This window comes from Chlorocebus sabaeus, chromosome 20 (genome assembly GCF_047675955.1).
Source record: "Chlorocebus sabaeus isolate Y175 chromosome 20, mChlSab1.0.hap1, whole genome shotgun sequence".
Classification (NCBI taxonomy): Eukaryota; Metazoa; Chordata; class Mammalia; order Primates; family Cercopithecidae; genus Chlorocebus; species Chlorocebus sabaeus.
The window spans coordinates 92302612-92325211 of record NC_132923.1 but is presented as its reverse complement, the minus strand read 5'-3'; the positions used below and the strand labels follow the sequence as shown (position 1 = coordinate 92325211).

At 50.8% G+C, this 22600-nt stretch overlaps 1 protein-coding gene across 3 annotated transcripts in view; it reads left to right on the top strand.

Moving 5' to 3' along the window:
* RNF220 (ring finger protein 220) overlaps positions 1–22600 on the top strand; it is a 247230-nt gene that overhangs the window by 192359 nt on the left and 32271 nt on the right. For all 3 annotated transcript variants that reach the window (XM_007979016.3, XM_007979015.3, XM_073007376.1), the window contains exon 2: positions 17384–17516. In XM_007979016.3, the coding sequence (XP_007977207.1) occupies positions 17384–17516 (133 nt within the window). The remainder of the gene's footprint in view (positions 1–17383; positions 17517–22600) is intronic.

The following is a 22600-nucleotide window of genomic DNA, read 5'->3' as shown; positions in this document are numbered from 1 at the left end:
TTACCACTTCCCTCAGTCTCAAAAAAAAAAAAAAAAAAAAAAAAAAGATAGGGAAAGAAGCCGACGCACTTCCAAGGCAAGGCTCAGCAGACCCATCCCAAGTGGCCTGGCTGGCCCGGGGAGGAGAGAAGGGACTCTTTCTGGGCAGCAGTGAGCCTCCCCTCCCATCATTGCCAAATGCCAGTTATTGCTGGATCCCCTCCCTCTAGTCTGCTCTCAACTATGAGGAGTTTGCCCAAGAACTAAATGAATGTGATTGCCCACCAGTGTCTGCCATTAGTGGTGATTAGTTAAAACATCAGAGTCTAAACAGTCAATTGGTTCTAATAATTAATACTGTGGCTCAGCTGTGATTGAGAGAGAACAAGAGCGTGGGAGAGAGGGAGGAAGGAGGGTAAGGGAGATGGAAAAAGAAGAGAGAAAGGGATTGGCAGAGGAGCCGCAGCTCTGTAGCTACCATTTCCTGACCCGCATGCCAGACGCTATGCTGTAGAGTGCATCTAGCTCCAAATTCTGTGCCCTTTCGAGACATTTTATGTAAGTTATACCACCAAGGTATCCTAATCACCCCGTTAGGCAAGTATAATTATTATCTTCTTTTTATAGGTAAGAAAAAGAGGCCGGGCACGGTGGCTCAAGCCTGTAATCCCAGCACTTTGGGAGGCCGAGACGGGCGGATCACGAGGTCAGGAGATCGAGACCATCCTGGCTAACCCGGTGAAACCCCGTCTCTACTAAAAAAATACAAAAAACTAGCCGGGTGAGGTGGCGGGCGCCTGTAGTCCCAGCTACTCGGGAGGCTGAGGCAGGAGAATGGCGTGAACGCGGGAGGCGGAGCTTGCAGTGAGCTGAGATCCGGCCACTGCACTCCAGCCTGGGCGACAGAGCGAGACTCCGTCTCAAAAAAAAAAAAAAAGAAAAAGGAGGCACAGGAAGGTAAAAGCTAGCAGATGCTCAGTAATAATTTTGTGAATGAGTAGATAAATAAATGAATGAAGTAGCCAGAACTGAAATTCAAACCCAGGTTAGCATGGCTTCAAAAACTTTGAGGGGGAAAGGGGTAAGGAGGGGACAATTTGAAGAGACAAAGGAAAACAAGACAGAAAATGCACATCCTTCTCTGTCTCAACATACATACACGCCCTTCTCTCTCTCTCTCACACACACACACACGAACCTCTCTCACCTCCCTCTCTCACGCTGTGCCCCTCCCTCTCATCCACACCTCTCACATTCTTTTCATACACAACACGTCTGTGGCGCACCCCTTTCTCTCATCCCCTCTCCCACACCCACTCTTGCACACACACCGTTTCTCATGAACATCTCCCAGATGGCTCCGGCACACACGCACCTCTCTGTCTCATAGAAGCCTCTCACACGCACATATTCACCCCTCTCTCAGCCACACTTTTTTATTTCTCCTTGCACACTTCTTGGTCTTTCTCAGACTTACATGGACCTCTTTCTCTCATGTACACACCTCCTCTTCCCAGTGCCCTTGTCTGTCTTCCTCAGTGCGCTATCTCCAGTCTCAAAGAGTGTTTGGGAAATGAAATAAACGTACACTTGTCTGCCTCCTTCACGTACAACCCCCCACTGTCTCCTCACACCCCACCCCACCCACCTCTCTCTCTCGTTCTCTCTCGAACACAGGTGTACACTTTGGGACGTATCCTGAAACCAGCCCCCTCACGCCCCCTGCCCACCTGCTCCAAGAGTCAGGCCTCCAGATGTGCTCTCTCTGGCTAGACTTGCTAATCTTTGAACTGTCTCCAGATCTTGAATGGTCCTGTGGACTTTCCTGCCTGGTGATGGGGAGGGGGAAACAGGGAGGGGGCTAAGCCCAGAGTCCTCAGTTATTCTGGAGTAGGTTCAGCTCGTCCCCACCCCTCCCCAGGTCATGAGCAGCAGCAGGAGCTGCAAGCGAGCAGGATGGCTGTGTGTGCATTGCTATTAATCACCCCTCCTGGTCCGCTAACGAGGCTAATGCGGTAAGTGACAATAGCCCATCTTGGTTCCTGATTTAGGGGCTCAGGACGGAAGCTGGGCTCCTGGGAGTGAAGACGTGAATTCTCCACGACACTAAACCTTCAAATAAATCTCCTCCAGTCAGAGAAGCCCAGGGCACTAAATCCCACACGCCGGTAATTGAAACCCTTAGAGCTTTCTTGGGTAGGGAAATTGCTGAGCGAGAGAGAGAAAGCGTGCAGCCCAGGGGTTCCGGGTGGGGCACGGGCCCACCGAGAGGCCTGCAGAGGGCTCTGGGATAGGGGAGCTGCTGGGGACCCTCTAGGAGCATGTGACTGGCCGTCTGTCCTCGTGTGCATGTCTGTCAGTGTTTCTAGGCATGGGATTTTGCTGTCTGGTTATGTTCACACGGTCACTGCCCACCCATTTCCCACCGGGTCTATGAACACTTAATATTTTGGTAAGGAGAGCGGTTCTGGAGCTTCTGTCTTTTGAGAGCTTCTACACTTTGACACTCTTGGGGCCTCTGACTCTTACTGACCATGAAGCAAGGCTTCATTTAAGCAAAAGAAGTTTTCAGCATTGCCTCAATTGCCTTCCTTCCCCTGTTCCCATCTCTCTCACCCTCACACTTCCCCCACCCCACCTCTCTTTTTTTCCAGGCATTCTCCTGCAGGCCCTTCACTCCCATTCACTTAATCCCTGAATCATTCAACAGTTACTAATACCCACCCTATGCCAGACCCTATGCCTAGGGTCCTGAGTGTCCCAGGATGAATCAGAGAATCTGTCTGCCCTCAAAAAGCTCAGTATCAGCTACTCTGGGCACACTGCCTACGGGGTAGCCCTGCTCCACAAGGAGCAGTAAAAAATAAATAAATAAAACAAAGAGCTCAGAATCTCCCAGACAAGACAGATGAATAAACAAATAATTGCAATATTATATGATGTATGCAATAATAGACATATAGACATATGCGGAACATAGCACGAAAAAGAGAGTAATTAACTATCAGGGAAGGCTTCAAAGAGGAAGCATTGTCTGAGTGTGCTCTTCAAGAATAAATACGGCTGGGCACGGTGGCTCACGCCTGTAATCCCAGCACTTTGGGAGACCAAGGTGGATGGATTGCTTGAGCTCAAGAGTTCAAGACCAGCCTGGGCAACATGACCCAACCCTATCTCTACAAAAAGTTAGCTGGGTGTAGTGGTATGTGCCTGTAGTCCCAGCTACCCAGGAGGCTGAGGTGAGAGGATCACTGAGCCTAGCAGTGGAGACTGCAGTGAGCTGTAATTGCGCTACTGCACTCCAGCATGGGCAACACAGTGAGACCCAGTCTCAAAATAAAAAAGGAATAAATCACAGTTAAAAGTTGCCCACAGGGAGATGATGGCATGGGCATGAGCATTATTGGCAGTGAGAATGCCAGATGAAGAGCTACATTTTGTCCAGGCAGAGCACACACTATTACAGGATGGGATAGGAGGCTGGAGAGGGGCTTGTAAGATAAAGAGTTCAGAATGTATGCTGTGGCTTTGGGAGCCAGGGAAGGATCTTAAGCAGCTGAATGATATGATCTGATTTGTGTTTTAGGAAGATCCTTGTAACTGTAGGGATGGAATAGATTAGCGGGGAGAGAAATACATAAGGAGACCTAAGAGTAGGGACTGAATATGAAGATGCTTGAACTAGGGCAATGAAGAAAAGAAGATGGTTCTGACCAGTACTTAGGAGGTAAAAAACAGGTAAGATGTTGACTTACTGGATGTAGAGACTGGAGTAAAGAGTAAAAGTTAAGACCTCAATTTAGGGAGGTCTCTGGATAGTGGTACCGTTCACTGAAACCAAAAGCAGGAGGAGGACAGGCCTAGAGGAAGGTAAGTCCCATCTCAGACGTGTTGAGCTTAAAGATCCTTTGGGACATCCAAGCAGAGCATCTTCTACGCAGTGTTGTACGTGGCTCAGATTGGAGGTACAGGCTGAGGGAATGAAACCAGAGTTTCAGAGATCACACATAGAATGCGGAGAGAGGGAGAAGTGAATGATGACAAGGGCAATAGCTAACATCAGAGGCAGCAGAATAGCGTGATTAAGAGCATGCATGGGGCTGTGGTACTACATAAGTCCCACACGGCCACTTACCTCGTAACCATGGGCAAGCTAAGAACTTCTCTATGCCTCTGTTCCCTTACTTACAAAATAGGGATTAGGCCGGGCGTGGTGGTTCATGCCTGTAATCCCAGCACTTTGGGAGGCCGAGGTGGATGGATCACCTGAGGTCAGGAGTTCAAGACCAGTCTGGCCAACATGGCGAAACCCCATCTCTACTAAAAATACAAAAATTAGCCAGGTGTGGTGGCACACACCTGTAGTCCCAGCTCCTCGGGAGGCTGAGGCAGGAGAATCACTTGAACCCGGGAGGTAGAGGTTGCAGTGAGCCGAGATCACACCATTGCACTCCAGCCTGGGCGACAAGAACAAGACTCTGTCTCAAAAAAATAAATAAAAAGTATAGTGCTTGGCACAGAGTAAGCATTTGATTAGTGTTACCACTTCCCTTCTTCCTCATCTCTTCAACAAGTACTTATCTATCACACCTCAGCTTGTGTACTCTTCCTCAGGGAAGCCTGTCTAGGTTTCTCTGAACAAGGCAAATCTCCATATTACAGGCTCCCGCAGCAATGTCGACCTCTTTTTGGCACAATTGCAATTTTACAATTGTACAAGTATTTTATTGCATCTGTTCTCTCACTAGACTGTGAGCTCCATAAGGACATGGATCTCATTGTATCCCTAGACCCCAGTATATTGCCTAGCACATGGAAGGCACTCAACAAATATTTATTGGACTAATGTATAAATATAACTGGAGTATCTATTGTGGATGATCACCAAGGACCTCATTGAGAGTAGTTTCCATAGAATGGTGGGGATGAAACTCAGGCTGTGATGATTTAAGAAGTGGTTAGGAGGTAAAAGAGTATGGACAGCAAGCAAGTCTTTGGAACATCTTAGGTGAGAAGAGAAGGAGAAGAAAAGGCCATTAGTAAAAGGGTGCCATATGGAAGAGAGAGCTGGGTTGTTGAGGCTGATGTTGCTGTAATATGGGAGAGATGCGGGAGTTGATATGCTGATGGAGGGAAGCATGAGGAAGGGAAGGAGAAGATGCAGTAGAGAGGGAGAACTTGGCGGCTTTCCCAGGGAACATAGGCAGGATTGGGATCGAAGCCCAGGAGAAGAGATTAGGCTAAAGTAGGAGGATGCCTCTTCCACTGAAACTGGAGGGAGCAAGGAGGTGAGAGTAGATCCATAAGCTGAGGAAATTCATGCCTAAGGACTAAATTTCAGAGTGAAGGAGGAAGCAAGGCCACCTAGCAGAGAGAGGGGGACAGGAGATGGAGAGGCGGCTCAAGATAGTAAAATATTATTGAATTGTCTCTGGGAAAGAGGAGACGGAGCTGACCAACAGCATGTAAAAGGATTGCTTAGTGGTGCTGAGATTGGAAACTGTGAATTTTTATTGGCACATATCCGCGTGGTTTTGTGATTTTCCCCAACTGTGCTTAGCCGCCTGCGTGTCTGAGACAAAAAGGAGAATAGTTGGGTTGTGGAGAAGGCAAAGGAAGTAAGAAGTTGAGTGTGTTGGCAAGATGGTGTTGAAGGTGCACAACAGGCCTGGGCTAGCATCCATGAGTATGTGGTGGCTTGGGAGTTGGGAGAAGGGAAGAGGGAGGAGCAAGTTTAATGGGTACAAGGCTTTGAGAGGGCTTAGGGGAGAGGGAGTTCCATCACAGGTCCTATTTAGGTTGATGACAAGGATTTCCAGGAGGAAATCAAGTACATGAAAAAATGATAGGAGCTGAGGAGGTCAGGACAGTGATGGGCTTGTGGGAGAGAGGCAAGTGTGAAAGTCCTGGGTGAGTGTAGAAAATGGTAGGTAACTGACCTCAAAGAGTCCAGAAGGTGGAGAGGCAATGAGCTGGAAGACACTGAGCCCACCTTCTGGCCTGAGGAGCATGGGGTTGAGAGAATAAAAAGCCTGCACCGGAGAGGACCGCAAGTGAGTGGCAGCATCTCCAGGTTCCGGGGAAAATGAGTAGAGGAAGTAAAGGGAATATCTAGAGACTGCAGATGGAGAGGAGTTTATTGGCATGGTCCTGTGTCCCAGAGGTCATGCTGGGAAGGTAGTGGAGAGACATCAGTCGGAGCCATCTCCACCACTACCCTCTGTCCACCGCATCCCTCCCAGAACTGCCTGCATCTCTAGCCTGCCTTCCCCAACTTGATGTCTCTCCTCCTTCACTGACTCCTGACTCCACCTCACACACACATACTGCTCATCTCATCCACCCCCAACACACATACCGCTCATCCCATCCATCCATCCATTCCTCTTCTTCCCACACTCCTCCTTAGTTCTCCCCTCCCCAGACCCTTCCCCTGCCCTGCCCCACCCCATCCGGCCTGAGTGAGCAGGAACCCCTGCACCTTCATTTCTCAGGTCACTGCTTGGCTAATGGGCTATTAATTTGCTCAATCGTCCCCTGTGAGGCAAACTCAATTTCTGCCAGCCAGTCGTCCCTCCCTGTCGACAGCGTGATTGATTGGAGGAACAGCTGTCACCGCCCGGCTGCCTGCTCCCTGCCTCCTTCTCTCCGAGTCCACACCACCCCTCCTCCTCGGGCCGCCGCCCTGCGCCCACAGAGGCAGCGCACCCTGCCACCTGCCCAAGGATCTGTCGCCAGCAATGAAAAATGACAGAAATATTTAAGGACAAATAAGGTTTCCCAACGCAATTGAAAATGATTACAGGCAGCTACAGATGGGGCCAATCTGATGCGCAGCAGCAAATCAAATCGAATTTCCTTATCGGCGTATTATTTTAGGCGTTATCTGGCACGTTGATGCAGTTATCAATTCAATTTCAGCCGCCGGTCCGCTGTTTACTGTCTCGCTTTTGCTGGGAAAAGGTAAACATGCTCAGCCCAACAAATTAATTTCTGGCTGAAGCCAGAGGCTGCAAAGAACTGCTACCCAGGACCCACGGCCCCCACCTTGGCCCCAGGCTACAGTGGGCCAGGCCAGAGCTCGCCCAGGGAGCAGAAGCCCCACTATTTGCCTGCCCAAGTCTGGCCCCAGACCCAAGCAGGATTCAGAGCTCCTGGGAGGCTGAGGTGACCGTTGTTGGCTCCGCCGCTGCTGCCAGGGAGAGGTGAAGGTCTCCCATTAATTCCCAGCTAAAAATGACAAATTCATCTTGGACGACAATTAAATGAAGTCAGTAATTGATGCTAATTGATCTCCAGATGCGAGGGCTCCCCTCAGCCTTAGCAGCACGTGGCTGGCTGTTCACTCTCCCCATCCAGCCCTTCTCTTCCTCTACCTCCCTCTGCTGCTCTCATAGTCCTTGTTCCCTCCCTAGGGTTCTGGGTCTCTTAACCCCTCAGGTGTGAGGGAGGCAGCTGGCCTGGGATGTGCTAGCAGGCAGTGCCTGAGGCCAGCAGCTGGCCCATTGCCCATCCAGCCCTGCAGGCACTTGTAATCGGTGCCCCCACGGTCCACCCATCAGCCTGGAAAGCAGGTAACACTGCCCTCCTTGGCAGCTCAGGATTTATTGCCCACAGCTGCGGAGGTTCCCACTTCATTTTTATAAGCCCATCGTCAGAACCAGCAGGGGGTAAAGCACACTTGAAGTTACTTTCCTTTAAACAGTACAGTCTTAGCATTTGGGCTGCATGGCAAGGAAGGCATGGGAGAGAGTGGAGTGTGTGGGCAGGCTAGGGAGAATAGGCAGGTATAGTGGGTCCACACCTGAACATATGCATAGGTGCTCAGGTGTTTGTCTAAATGCAAAAAAATACCCACACCGTGTGAGCACCTGTGTGTGCCAGTGCCAGCACAGGCATGTGTCCAGACACTTGAGAGGATGCATGTGCAGGTCCACATGCGGATATTTTCCAGAATCAGGCCCTTGACTGTAGTCTCTGAAGCCTGATCCCAGGGAACTCTGCGAGGCCCTGCCTGCCCCACCCACCACTGGCCCAGCCCAGCCCAGGGAGCTGTCTGGAAGTTATTAGCTAAAGAAGGAGGGAAACTGAATTGTAGCTCCGCAAGAGGAGAGAGGCTGTGGTTATGTTTGAAATAGCCAAGGTCATGGGTGTGAAACAGCTGTGGCCCCTGAAGCCCCTCCAGTCTCTGAACAGGTTGACTGGTGCCTTTGGCTGGAACAAAGGCTCGTGGGGCCAAGGGTTTAGCTTCTATGACCAAGACTCAGTGAGCTTGCTTGTGCCTTGGCCTGGAGCCTCTGGCTCCAGCTCGAGCCCAAGTCTGAGCCTAAACCTGTCCACAGACTGACCTCACCTGGCTGTCTTGCAGATGTTTGCCACTGGCCACCCAGGAGCCATGTCTGGCTCAATCCAGGCACCCTCTATTGCTAGAGACAGTAAATAGCATGCGTTACAATAGGAATCAGGCTCTTGTACCTGGAGCTGGCAGGAGGCCATGTGGAATGGGCAGTGCCAGTCGGAGCTTCTGCAGGAAGAATGGAGGGAGAAGGAAAGATGGCAAGGGTACGTAGGTATGAATGTTTCACACCTGTATATTATATCTAGGTATGTGTGTCACATGTAAGGGACCTCATGCTGTGTCAGAGGGTCTATACATGTCTTATAGAAAGAAGAAGAGCAGATAAAGAAAAGCATATATAGGGGCCGGGCACGGTGGCTCATGCCTGTAATCTCAGCACTTTGGGAGGCTGAGGCAGTGGATCACGAGGTCAGGAATGGAGACCATCCTGGCCAACATGGTGAAACCTCATCTCTACTAGAGATACAAAAATTACCTGAGCGTGGTGGTGGGCACTTGTAGTCCCAGCTTCTCGGGAGACTGAGGTGGGATAATCACTTGAACCCAGGAGGCAGAGGTTGCAGTGAGCTGAGATCATGCCACTGCACTCCAGCCTGCGACAGAGTGAGACTCCATCTCAAAAAAAAAAGAAAAGAAAAGAAAAGAAAAGCATATGTAGAAGGGTGGATGAGCAGACTAGACCAGAGTCAGGGTAGGACAAGGAATGAGAGAAGAACTCCATGGCATCTCCCAGCTGGCATCTGCCTCTTTGGGGATTTAGCAAGGTCAGTGATCACTTACTCATTAATTCAAACAATATTTATTGATTTCTACTATTACTCTGACTATTCTCTCACTTTGGGCTATGCCCTCTGCTAGATGCTGGGGCTATAGCAGGGAACAAGTTAATTTTTGCCCTCAGAATCATAACAGGCAACAATAAAACTGTGACAAGTGCTGTGATAGAAGTAGCACAAGAGGCTTCGGGAACACAGAGGAGGCACCCAATACAGTCTGGGGGAGTCCGGGAAGGCCATGTGGAGGAAGGAACTCTAGGTTGAATCCTAAAGGATGAGGAAGAGTTAGCCAGCTTGTGCAACTAACCCCTGTCCTATCCTTTTTGGTTGTTTAGCAAGCCCAAAGCAGAAACAAATAGGCCTATTGGGTTCCAAGTGACTCTGGAACTGCTGAAAATGTCACATCTGCCCCTTAAGCACCGGCAACTACGCTGGGGTCTGGGCAAGAGGGTGCACAGCTGTTCCCAGGACATCCCTGGGCACCAGAGGAAAGCATGGGCCACAGCTAAATACATATCTCTCCCCTGCCCGCCCTACCCCCACCTCCTCAACCAGGGATGCCTATTAATCCTGACAAATGATGACTTACGAACATGTAATGCAAACTGATTCATCATACATTCAAATCCGCCGCCCCGCCCCAGCGGGAGGCCCCAGCCAGACAAGTGTATTACACGGATAATGTATTTGACGTATTAATAAAACCAGCCACATTGCTCTGGCCCGGAGACTGGGGAATGCCAATATACGATGACAGATCACATATTGATGAAATCCAGATGTTTGGAATCATAGTCTTGGGGCCTCGTTCATATTGACTGAAGGTAAAAAATGCCATCTGTCAGCATGTTAACTCTTGCTGTCCCATACTCAGCAGAAGCGCCAATCATAGTTTTAAGAGAAGGAGGAAGGGACTGAGTGAGGGGAGAGTGGATGAGTAATTAGGTGGTTTGGATGGATGACAGGTGGATGAACTGGAGGGTAGATGGTTGTGCTATGGATAAGATGAGTGGATGGACCACTTTTCATGCCTTGTGTTCTTGACCTCTCAACAGCATTTGACCTTACTGAGGACAGTAGAGTCCTTGAAACTCTTCCTTTCTTGGCTTCAATGATATCACATTTTCCTTGTTTTCATTCTACCTCTTGGCTCTTCTTTCTTAGTCCTTGATGCTTTAAACTTCCTCTAACTGTAAACCAAGGTTCTATTCCAGATACTCTTCCTAGTGTATTTTCTCTCCCTAGGTGATCTTGCCTACTCTGAACTTCATTCATTTATGTATTCCATAAATATTTGTTGAGTATTTACCATATGCCAGACATTGTTCCAGGCAGAGGACACAGTGGTGAGCTCTGGTTCTCTATGTCAGTGTCTCCCGGGTCTAGAACTCTAGCTCTAGCTCCCATACAGCGCCTACTCAGCATTTTCACATGGATGTCTAATAGTTTCTCAAACTAAGTACATCCAAAACTCAACTCATGTTCTTCCTTATCAAGCCTGCTGCTCCTCCTCCCATTCCATAAGTTGGTCAATGGTCTACCATCTAGAAGTTGCTCAAGCCAGAAACCTGGGAGTCATCCTTAACTCTTTTCTGTCCCTTAACTTCCATGTCCAATCCATCTGCCTCTATTCATCTCCAGCATCGTCATGCTAGAGCAAGCTGCCATCGTCTCTCCCCTGAGTTAGTGAGATAACCTCCTACATAGCCTTCCTGCACTTGCTCTTGCCCCTTAGACCACTGGCTACTTTGCAGTTAGAATAATCTTTTTAAAATGCAAGTCTGATATATCACTCCCCTGTTTAAAACTCTCTGATGGCTTCTCATTGTATGTTAAAAAAATAATAACCAAAATCACTAATGTAGTTTAAAAGTCCTCCAGGATGTGCCCTCTCTATCATCATACCTCAGCACTCTGCCCCTCACTCACTGTGTCTGCTCCAGCCACATTGGACTTTTTCTGATTCCTCACTTAGGCTCTTTCTCCTGTGTACCTTCTAATGTGCTCTAATGTGCTGTTTTCTTTTTGTTTTCTTTTTTTTTTTTTTTTTTTTGAGACGGAGTCTTGCTCTGTCACCCAGGCTGGAGTGCAGTGGCGCAATCCTGGCTCACTACAAGCTTCGCCTCCCAGGTTCACGCCATTCTCCTTGCCTCAGCCTCCCAAGTAGCTGGGACTACAGGTGCCTGCCACCACACCTGGCTATTTTTTTTTTTAGTAGAAACAGGGTTTCACCGCGTTAGCCAGGATGATTTCGGTCTCCTGACCTTGTGATCTGCTCACCTCAGCCTCACAAATTGCTGGGGTTACAGGTGTGAGCCACTGCCCCCAGCCAAATGTGCTGTTTTCTATCTAGAGCTCCACTTCCCACAATCACTGTTTGACTGGTTCCCACGCATCCTTCAGCCTTCGTTGAATGTCACTTCCCTCACCTTCCAGACCAGATGATATACTCCCCTAGTTCTGTGTACTTTTTTTTTTTTTTTTAAAGACAGGGTCTCACTCTGTAGCCCAGGCCAGAGTGCAGTGGTGCGATCATAGCTCACTGCAACCTCAAACTCCTGGGCTCAAGCGATCCTCCTGCCTCAGCCTCCCAAGTAGCTGGGACTACAGGCACATGCCGCCACAGCTGGCTAATATTTTAATTTTTTTGTAGAGACAGGGTCAAACCGTGTTGCCCAGGCTGACCAAACTCCTGGCCTTAAACAATCCTCCCACCTCAGCCTCTCGAAGTGCTAGGATTACAGGTTTGAGCCACCACAACAGCCCCATGTACTTTTCTTTTCCTAAGACCACTCTGGGGACAATTGTTTCATGTTTCCATCCATAGTTAGGTCCTAAGCTCCCTGAGGGCAGAGATTGTGCCTGTCTTCATTGTCTGGCATCTGTGCTATAGCGACCCCTAGTGGGCATCCAGTAAACATCTGTGGAGTCATATTTAATCATTGGCTAGGTGAGTGGGTAGGTAGGTAGGTAGTTGGGTATTGTTCAGATATGGACTCAGACCTGGATTTAAATCCCTGCTCTGAACTTTCTAGCTGTCACCACATTGTTCTGAGCCCCATTTTCCTCATCAGTGTGATAGAGACAGTAACACCTACCTCACGGAACCGCTGTAAGGATTAATGAAGTAAAGCATGTGTAGTACTGACCTACAGTCAAATATATAATGATACTTGATAGACAGTTATTATTAAAAATGGACAGATAATGGATAGATGATAGTTGGATGGACAGATGGATACACCGACATATAAACCAATAAACAGATATATGGGTAATGATGGATAGGAAGAAGGAACTCCATGGGGGCCAGAGGAGCTAGGACCAGGGCACCTACTGAATGGTAAAAGATCTGGATCATAGAAGGGAAGAAGGCCAGATACAGGCAAGGCAGGGCAGGTGTCAGGATGGGGCGGATATTGGCACAAACAACAAACTTTGCCAGTGTGTTACTGGAGGCACTAATGACTCCTCCCTTGTACATAGCCCTGATTTCACTGGATCTTCACAGAAGTCCTGGGAGTTAGATATCATTCTCCCCATTTCACACAAGGAGAAATGAAGCTCAATAACATTAAGTGATTTGCCCAAGGTCACACAGCTAGCAAGAGGCAGCTCTGTTGAATTCTGCTTGAAGTTCCTGTTTCCTGTTCACTAGGAAATGGAAGCCCTTCCATTGAAGGGGTAGGAGTAGGACACACATGTGTACAGATAAACACACACATATGCCCACACACATACTCTTAAAAGCCCCAGCCTCCATGGCCATCTGTCATTACAGTCACCCTCACCCTCATTTCAACCCTCCTCATCCCTATCAGACACCAGGCAGTCAAGCCATGCTTTTTGTGGTCTGTAGAGAAAAGATAATAGAGATGGGATTTGTTGCTTGGACAAGCAGAGAGGTGAGAACGGAACTCTCATGCAGCAGAACTGGGCAAAACCAAACAGGCCAAGCCAGAGAGGCAATCACACGGTGGGGAACTGCAAGGCCAGATGTGGGTGAGTGGTCAAGGAGGGGAGGGCTTTCCCTTTGAACGAGATCCCCGGCCTCTATATGTCCAGTTCTTCACCAGGCTTCGCTGTGGAAGATGGCCGGGAAGGAGCAGGCTGTGCCGGCCCTTGAGTTGCCTGTTCCCAACGGTCAACCATTCCCAACAGAGGGGGGCAGCAGAGGGCTGATCTAGGACCCCAGGTATCTGAGGCCTCATTTCGAGGTGAGAGGGCTGGGCCGGCTGGAGCCTGGTCCAAGCTAGGAAGAGGGCTGCCTTGGCATGACCTCTCCTCTCCTCCTCAACAGGCCTGTCCTTTGCAGCTTACCGTCAGTCACTCCCTGTTGGAGCCTCACTGTTGTCCAGCAGGAAAGCTATTCTAGCAGCTCAGCAAGGAAAAGGGACTCTCTGGAGGTCATACAACTTAGGGAGCCTCCAGGCTGGGACCTGATTCCCCTGACTCCCAGCCCCTGCCTCTACAGAGTCGCCTCTCCGCTCTTGGAGCTGGAGTTGCCCTGTATAAGGCTGAGGATGGGGTCAGCGCCCCTCCCCTCCGTGCCCTCCTCCTGCTTGTGGGGATACCTGCGGCAAGCAGAGAAGTGGAGGTGGCAGGCACTCCGTGGCTGGGGCGGTGGGGAGGGAGGTGCGGTAATGAATGTGGACGGGAGGCGGAATGAGCGATCCATCTTTGCATGGGAGGGAGGGGGCTGCGGGCATTCCCCCCACACACTCACACACTCAATCAGGCGCTGTCAGACCTCCGGCCGCCTGGCATTTTGGTGAAGAATCTCTCAGCTAAAAATTGTTGTCAGTCCCATTTCCTCGTTATCAGTGCAAGGGCTGAGGCAGCGCCCGGGGATTAGCAGGAACGGCGAGCGCCCGCACCCGCCATCCTCTGCTGATAACACTGGGCCTCCCGTGTCACCTCCCCCATTCATCATCTTTAGCACTGACAGCCCATCCCAGTCCCTGTCCCCATCCCCATCCCCTTGTGCTTCCTGCATCTCCCCACTATGCTGCTCAGCCCGGCTCCTGACCTCCTGAGGGAGCAAAGCCTCCTGAGGAGGGACAGGATTCAACCGAGGCCTACATGACCTAGACCTACCTGTGGCAAAAGGGTTTGGCTGGCTTTTGGGGGTTGGGGGTGTCATCAGCTGGAGAGAGGAACACTCGAGAGGACGCCTGCTGACAGCCTGCCTCTGGTGGGCTTGGTCTGCCCACCTGTGGTGCTGCCAGCAGTGTTGGAAAAGGGATTCCTGCGTCCGATGGGCAGCTGGACTAAGGATTCCAGGGGCCCCGCCAGCCTGAAAAGGACTTCCAGATTCTGGGAGCTGTGGAAAGGAAGAGCCAAAGGATGCTTCCTCCCAAGCGTAGGAAGAGTATGGGGTTGAGGGCTTCATTTCCACCCCAGCAAGACCACAGCCCCCTCCTCTTGGCCATCCCCAGCGGTTTTATGGCCCGTTTTATGGCCACTGTAATGGCCCAGGTCAAAAGCTTCAGGGAGCTGTATTCTGGGAATTATGCAAACGAGGAGCAGGCCCAGGGCCAGAGTATGGATTTTGTCATTAAACCTGGGCAGGCCATGTCGTTAGTGCAGTAAAACCCACGTCATGACCACAGGTCTCAATATAAAATTATAGAGAACACAGCGGGGGAAGGGACACAGGGGGCCCATGGCCATGCTGACACCTGCCACTCTAACCCCTGAGAAAATGGGGGTGGGCTGGAGGGCAGAGGCTGCAGAGTCCCTCTGCTGATCCCTGCCAGTGCTATTCCTGAAGCTTGGAGGCAGGAAGAGGGCCTGTTGTCCCTGACAGGAAAACTGGGGCCAAGCTCAGTAAAGTAGAATGTCCCTGTGGCAGCAAAGCAGATGAACTGAGTACAGGTATGTGGGAATGCTGACACCTGGTCCCCAGGCCTGGAGTGAGACATCTGGGCTCCAGGAACCCCTAAGAGCCAGACTTGGTATACCAGGCTAACGGGGGCTGAACCCCTGATATGTCCAGCTCAGCTCAGACCCCATGTCTGGGATCCACCTCTTTCTCCATTCTCCTCTCTTACCATTGCCCCCTTCAGACCCCAGCCCCTGCCTCAATTATCTGTTCCAACAACCAATCAACTCCCTAACTCACTCCTTGTGCCTCCCGCTGAGCGTCACCTTGCCCACAGATCCTGCCAACCTTGCTGGCCCCTTCCCACCTTCCCACGAATCCTTCATGTCCTCCTCATAGTTCTCACCAGCACTGACTGCAGTCATGGGCTCTCTTTTTGCCTTTCCTACTAATTTGTGTTCTCCTCAAGGCCAAGGATGCATTATATTTATCTCTGAGCTCCAGTTTCTCCTAGAATAATACCTGACAGAATAATTGTTACATGTTTGCTGAGTGAATAAAGTAATGAGATCAAAAGCTGAGTACAAATGTCTGTGTCCCATTCTGAGCCTCAGTTGCCCTAGCTGTAAAGATAATGGCCTGGAGAATGTCTAGGGTCTTGTTCACCTGTGAGATTCTCTGGCTAACTGAAGGTAGAAGCAGAGCTGAGACTGGACGCCTCGTCTCCCACCTCCCACACCTGGGCCACATCTGCTGCTGTTACTCACAGCTTCCCTCCAGCTGTCCCCTGAGCATCCGAGGCACAGCCACCTGATCAGTAGGACTTCCTCCCCTCCTCAGAGACCTTGCCACACAGGCTGGAGCCTCCTGGATGGCTGGAGCTGCTGTCCCAGCCCTGTGAAGGTTATCTGGCTTCTAGGACAGTCTGTTCTTTGTTCCCAACTTTCTTCTCCCCTTTTCTCTTTTCCTCTCTCTTGCTTCATCATGGAGCATCTAGGCTATGCCAGACCTGATATAAATTGTCTATAAATATAAAGATAAATAAGAAATGGTCTGTCCCACAAGGAACTCACAACTTATTCACTAACTCATTCATTTGCCTGATATACTTCTAAGGTACAGCTTAAATTTCACTTCTTTGGTTAAGCCTTCTCTTTTTTCCAGTCCTCAAAACACACACCCAAAATGAATTCCTTCTTCCTTTGAGCCCTCAGGTGCCTCTTATCTGGGCATCCAGGGGAGCCGTAATCATCCTCAGTCTGGTGTCAAAGGGAGGTGGATTTTGTGCTCAGCCTGAACTTGAGGCTTCCTCAAGTACAAGGTTGCTAGATTTAGCATATAAAAACATGGGACATCCAGGTAAATTTGAATTCTAGAAAAATGATAAATAACTTTTAGAATAAGTATGTCCCATGTAATACTTGGGACATACTTATACTAAAAAAAAATTTCATTATCTGAAATTCAAATTCAACTGGGCATCCTGTGTGGAATTTGGCAACCCTACTTAGGCAACCATCTTGCTCATCACTGGCATGGCCTTTATCTTTCCGAAAGCTGATTTTGACCCCCTCCAGGAACTGGTGGGAAGAAGAAGAAGAAGGAAGGAAGATCTGGGCTCAAACTAAAGTCCTTTGTGCAGTCAGAGCATCCATGGATATGCAGGGATGTTTCTAAATTAATAGGGCTCCTCAACCTCACACCTGTAAGCAGAGGCTACAGAGCATTGCCTGTCCCCAGGAGTGGCAAGAGAGGCGTTTAAACATCCCAGCCAGCCAGGAGCAGTGGCTCATGCCTGTAATCCTAGCACTTTGGGAGGCCAAGATGAGAGGATCACTTGAGGCCAGGATTCGAGATCAGCCTGGCCAAAATAGTGACACCCATCTCTATTAAAAATAATAATAATAATAAGGCCAGGCACAGTAATCCCAGCACTTTGGGAGACCGAGGCTGGCAGATCACTTGAGGCCAGGAGTTTGAGACCAGACTGACCAAGATGAAACTCCATCTCTACAAAAAATACAAAAATTAGCCAAGCATGATAGCATACGCCTGTAATCCCAACTACTCAGGAGGCTGAGGCAGGAGAATCACTTGAACCCAGAAGGCAGAGGTTGCAGTGAGCCAAGATCACACCACTGCACTCCAGCCTGGGCAACAGACCAATACTCTGTCTCAAATTAATTAATTAATTTAAAAAAGAAAAAAAATAGACATCCCATGGGGGATGTGTCCTAATAGATTTCTGAGAGGGGTGGCTGGCTGAGGAGGTACCATTCATGGGCACAGCCTCTGGAGCTGCAAGGAAGAGGGGTGCTGGTGGGTTCTGAAACCCTTAGAAGCCCTAGAAGACAGCAGCAGGCTCGGGTTTCAGGACTGAGATGCTGGGTCTGCGTCCTGGACTAGCCCAGCTTACGTGTCTGTCTGTTCTTCTCCCCTCACCAGGTAAAAAGAAAGCAGCAGCACTGTTCGACAGCCAGGCCCCAATTTGCCCCATCTGCCAGGTCCTGCTGAGGCCCAGTGAGCTGCAGGAGCATATGGAGCAGGAACTGGAGCAGCTAGCCCAACTGCCCTCGAGGTAAGCCACCTGCCAGGGAGCCTGCCTGCTGGAGGCAAGGTTCTGGCCCCCGGATCCCAGCAGCAGCCGCCTGGCCCATACCCCAGCCCCTCGGGAGAAGACAGGACCCTGCCACCCTTCTCCACAACTCTGTTTCAATCCTCAGATCTTTCCGCTGAATGAAGCCACTTTCCTCTTCTTGCTCTATTTTTGGAGATGTGAGGAGAGTGACCCTGCAGTCCCCAGCCTCAAAAGAGAACATGAGAGGAGCTAGACAGGGGTGAGCCACTGCCACAGGCCCAGCACTGCCATGTTGAGCCTCACAGCAGAATAAAAGCAGCAGGTCCTAGGCCTGGCAGGCCCCTCAGAAGTACAGCCTACTCCCTCCAGGGGAGTGGGCACTACCTTCTCTATGAATCTCAGTGTCTGAAAGATGACAATCTGGAGAATGTGCTCAGGTGTGTCCCCTACTGTCCCACCCCACCTCACCCCCAGCCTCCCTCCCTTGTCCCTGCCTGAAGGACTGGGCTGAGCCTCCTCAAGGCCTGGTGGAGGAGCCAGGTTATCAAAAAGAGTAGAGGAGAGGTGTGACAAATTACCTAAAATCTTAGCAGTTTAAAGCAACCATTTCATTGTGCTCATGGAATCTGTGAGGTCAGGAATTCAGACAGGGCACAGAGGAGATGGCTGATGTCTGCTCCGTGATGTCTGGGGCCTTAGCTGGGAAGACTGGGTGGCTGGGAGCTGGGTCATGTGGAGGCTGCTTCCCTCACATGTCTGGGGGTTGATGCTGGCTATCAGCTGGGACCTCAGCTGAAGCTAGACTCAAAGCACGTACATAGGGCTTCTCCATGTGGCCTCGGCTTCCTCATAGCTTGCCAACCTCGGGATGGTTGGAATTCTTGCATGGCAGCTTTGGGCTCCAGAAGCAAATGTTCCAGCCAATGAGATGGAAGCTGGATCACTTTTTATAACCTAGCCTGAAAGTCATTGAGTCTCACTTCCATTGTATTCTATTTATCGAGGCAGTATTAGACCACCCAGAATTCAAAGGGAGGGGACATACACCCCCCTTTTGATGGGAGGACTGGCAAGGTCACATTGTAGAAACATATGTGGGATGGAAGATATGGTTGCAGCCGTCTTTGGACAATATAATCTGCTACTGAGGGACATCCTGCCCCGCTCCTCCTAGTCCAACCCTTATTCAGTTTAAGTCATCAGACTTGACTGATCCTCCTTCCTTCTACCTTCTAACCGAATCCCCATGCAGGGTGCAGGGGATCCCATAGTGAATCAGAATGGTCCCTGACCTTGAAAGTTCATAGCATGAGGGTTGGGAGGGTCGGGCAGTACAAACCCGGAGGGATGGAGACTGCTCTACGGGAAGAACTGGAGCTGGGGGGTGTCAAGGAGCCACCAAACCCAGCACAGAGCACAGAAGGTTTCCTCAGGAAGGTGAGGCCTGAGCTGAATTTTGAAGGAAGAAATATTTAGTCATCTATCGCTGTGCTACAAATTATCCTAAAACCTAGCGGCTAAAACAACACACATTTATTATCTCAGTTTCTGTGGTCATCAATTCAGGAACAGCTTAGCTGGATGGTTGTGGGTAGTAGAGGCTACTGGCTGGGAATCTCTCATGAAGCTGCAGTCAAGATGTGAACCAAGGCAACAGTCATCTGAAGATCTGACTGGGACTGCAGGATCTGCTTCCAAGATGCTCATTCACATGGCTGTTGGCAGGAGGCCTCAATTCCCCCACATGTGGGTCTCTCCATAGGACAGCTTGAATTTCCCTATGACATGGCAGCTGACTTCCCACAGAGCATGTAGTCCAAGAGAGGACTGAGGAGGATGCCACAGTGACTCTTATAATATAGTCTGGGAAATCACACAGTGTTGCTTCTGTTCTGTTCTATTCTATTCTATTCTATTCTATTCTATTCTATTCACTAGGAGCAAGTAGTCAAGTCCAGCTTATTCTCAGGGGAGAAGAATTAAGCTCTAGAAGCTCTATCCCTTGAAGGGAGGAGTATCCAAGAATCCATGGGCATAGAAGACTATACTAGTGATAATAATAGTAATCCTTGTTGAACACTCACTATGCACCGAGTATTTTACATTGCATTAATTTATTTAATCTTCACAACAACCCTCTGAAGTAGGTGATAATAATTGCTCCCTTTTTACAGAGGAAGAAACTGAGGTGCAGAGGAGTTAAGTGACATCTCTAAGGTTGCACAGCTAGTAAGTGATGAAGATAAGATTCAAACCTAAAGTAATCTGACTTCAGTACCCATGCTCTTAATCACTCCTATCCCCACCACTTCCCACATACGCCTGGGATTGGCCTGCCAGTGGCAGAAAGTGGGGGAAAAAAAATCCTTCTGCAGTTGAGTTCCATGTTTTGACTGTCCAGGAGGGGTCCTGTGTAATTTGCTCCCAGAGGAGGACTTCTCCTAACAGGGTCAGAGAATGGAAGCAGAGGATAGAGGAGCCTGCCCAGCCTTATAAAAGCAGTGTGCCCCCTAAGGGCCTGGAGAATGGGGGCCCCCAGCTCTCTGTCTGCCTCCTCGGTGAGGGCCACATTACAGCGCAGTCCCAGGTGCTCCACACCTGCAATGTCCAGGGCATGCACTTCTGCCAACAGCCTTCCTTGTTCCACACACCCACCCACGACCCTGCACAAGCCCCTCATCCCCCACATCCTCCCAGAGCATCCGTGTGTCCATTTCCCTACCCCGAGCTCCATGCTTCTCGCGCTATGTCTTGCATCCCCACATCTGTACCCCTCACGTCGCGGCCCAGCCCAGCACCCCTACGCCCATGCCCCCTCCGTCTGTGCACGCCCTGCACCCCCGGCACGCGCCCCCCTCCAACCGGGTGTCTGACAGCCGGACAGCGGGATCTGCACAGCAAGTGAAATTCCCGTCGGATCGATAAAGCCGAAGCGCTGGCGGCGACGGGTCGATGGTTTTATCTGTCTCGGCCCCGCCGCGCCCGGCGCGCTGACAGTCGGACCGGCCGGCAAAGGCGTTCAAGGGCAGCCGCGCCCGCGCCCCCTCCCCTCGCTTCTCTCGCCCGCCCTCCCTGCGGCCGCTGCGCCCACCGGACTGCGGGCTGGACCGGCCCGCCGCCGCCCTCGTGATTTATCTGGATTTTTAATTGGAAAAAATTTGCGAATTAATTGATTTCAGGAACTTGCCAATTAACATTGTAATTGGGTGTGTGATAAATTCCCAAGGAGCGTGTCAGCTCCCTCCGGGCTGACGGCCGCGCAGCGGGGAGCGCGGGGAGGGCCCCAGCCTTGGCTGCCCTTGCCCCGCCCCTACCCGCTCTAGGGAAGCCAAGACAGCAGAGGAGGTTGGGAAAAGTTGGCACACGGGTTCCTGAGACCCCTCTCCACTCCCCACCATCAGCTCCCTGAGCAGAGGGGCCTGAAACCAGGCATTTCACAGATGGGGAAACTGAGGCCCGTAGGAGGGCAGAGCCTGTGTGTACCTCACTTCCAGGGTCCTGGCAGAGCCCACATGAGGCAGCCCCATCGACCAAAGGCACATGGTTGGAGGCCTCCTCCCCAGCTCTCCCTCCTCCCCTCTCATCTCCTCTCTGCCCCAGCCCTTCTTTCCCCTACTGGCTCCTCCCTCTTCTGGCTTCCAACCGTCCCCTTTCCTCTCCTACCCTGCCTTTGCCTCCATTGCCTCTTTCGCCCTCCCTGGCCTTCCTCAGCTTAGCCAGCTCCTGAGTCTGTGGATGCTGCCGCCAAGTGCCTTCCATCAACCTGGACATGTTCCCCCTCCACTTGACTGCTTCCTAAGGGGCTCTTCAGACTGGCCTGGTGTTCTGCCTCCTGCCTCCCTTTGCCCAACAACACAAAGCACACCCCACTAGGAGCAGGCTGCTATTTCAGACACACTCAGGGGCTCACAGAGAGAAGCAGGGACCTTCCAGCTCCAGAGCCAGGGCTGGCTGTGCTTCAGACACAGGCACAAACATATACAGGACACGCAAGTGCACACACACACCCATTCCAACACAGAGATGTGCCCACACACACACCCTGAAAGAAGTCTTGTCCCATGGATGTCATTCCCATATGTACATGGGTACATAGGTACATGGGCGCACAGACACTTACAGGAAGAGTAGTCAGAACTTCCTTTGGCAAAGTCTTTACACTTTTCCAAACACTTTTCCATTTGAGATCAGAGGCTGTGCCAACACTCTCTCCCTCACCCCATCCTTTATCTTTCCCCTTCTCAGCCTCTTCACAGGGGCTCCATTAGACCCCAGAACTTGGCCAGGTAGAACAAGGAGGGCGAAGTTAGATGGAGTACAGATTGTGGAGGGCTTTCAATGCTGGAGGACGTCCTTGATGGGGTGGAGAGTAAGCTGAACATTCAGGAGCCAGGGTGAAGCTCCGTCAGAGAGAGACAAGTGGGAGGGGCATGGTTGTGAGGCCAGTGTGGAGTGTGGATTGGGGGTAGAAGCAGGAGGCAAGGGAGGAGGTTGGCTGGGGTCCAGGGGAAAGTTGGTGAGGCTGACCCAGGGCAGTGGGGATGCAGAAGAGGGAATGACGAGAGACCGGGTGGAGGAAAAAGCCACAGGACTTAGTTGGGGTGCTTACTGGGAGGAAGCTTTCTAACTTGGATGATTGCGAGAGTGATGGTAGCAGAGAAGCAAGTGTCTGAGGGAAGGAAGGGATGTTGGGCAAGCTCAGCCTAAGATGTCTCTGGGGTGGTGATGGGGGAGGGACTGGATGTGTGGAGAGACAGACAGGGACATAAATAGATGGGGGCTGGAGGTTGAAGGGTGGGGGCGGAGGAAGGAGTTGGCCCCCAGACTTCCCAGTGGCCCTCAGGCAGGAGTTTCCACCCAGAGAGATGAAGGAGCCTTGGGCATGGAGAGATAGCACAAAAGTGGGGCTTGGCTTGGTGGGGCCTGAACTTAGAGATATTCTCTGGGAGGTTTCTGGAGCCACTCAAGATCTGGCCTCTGAGCTGGGAAACCAGCTCTCTGGCCAGCACTTTAAAAGGCCTGAAAGAAGCCAGAGGGAGGCTGGGTGACTCTAGAGGAGAGGCGGGGTGTGGAGATGGCAGTGC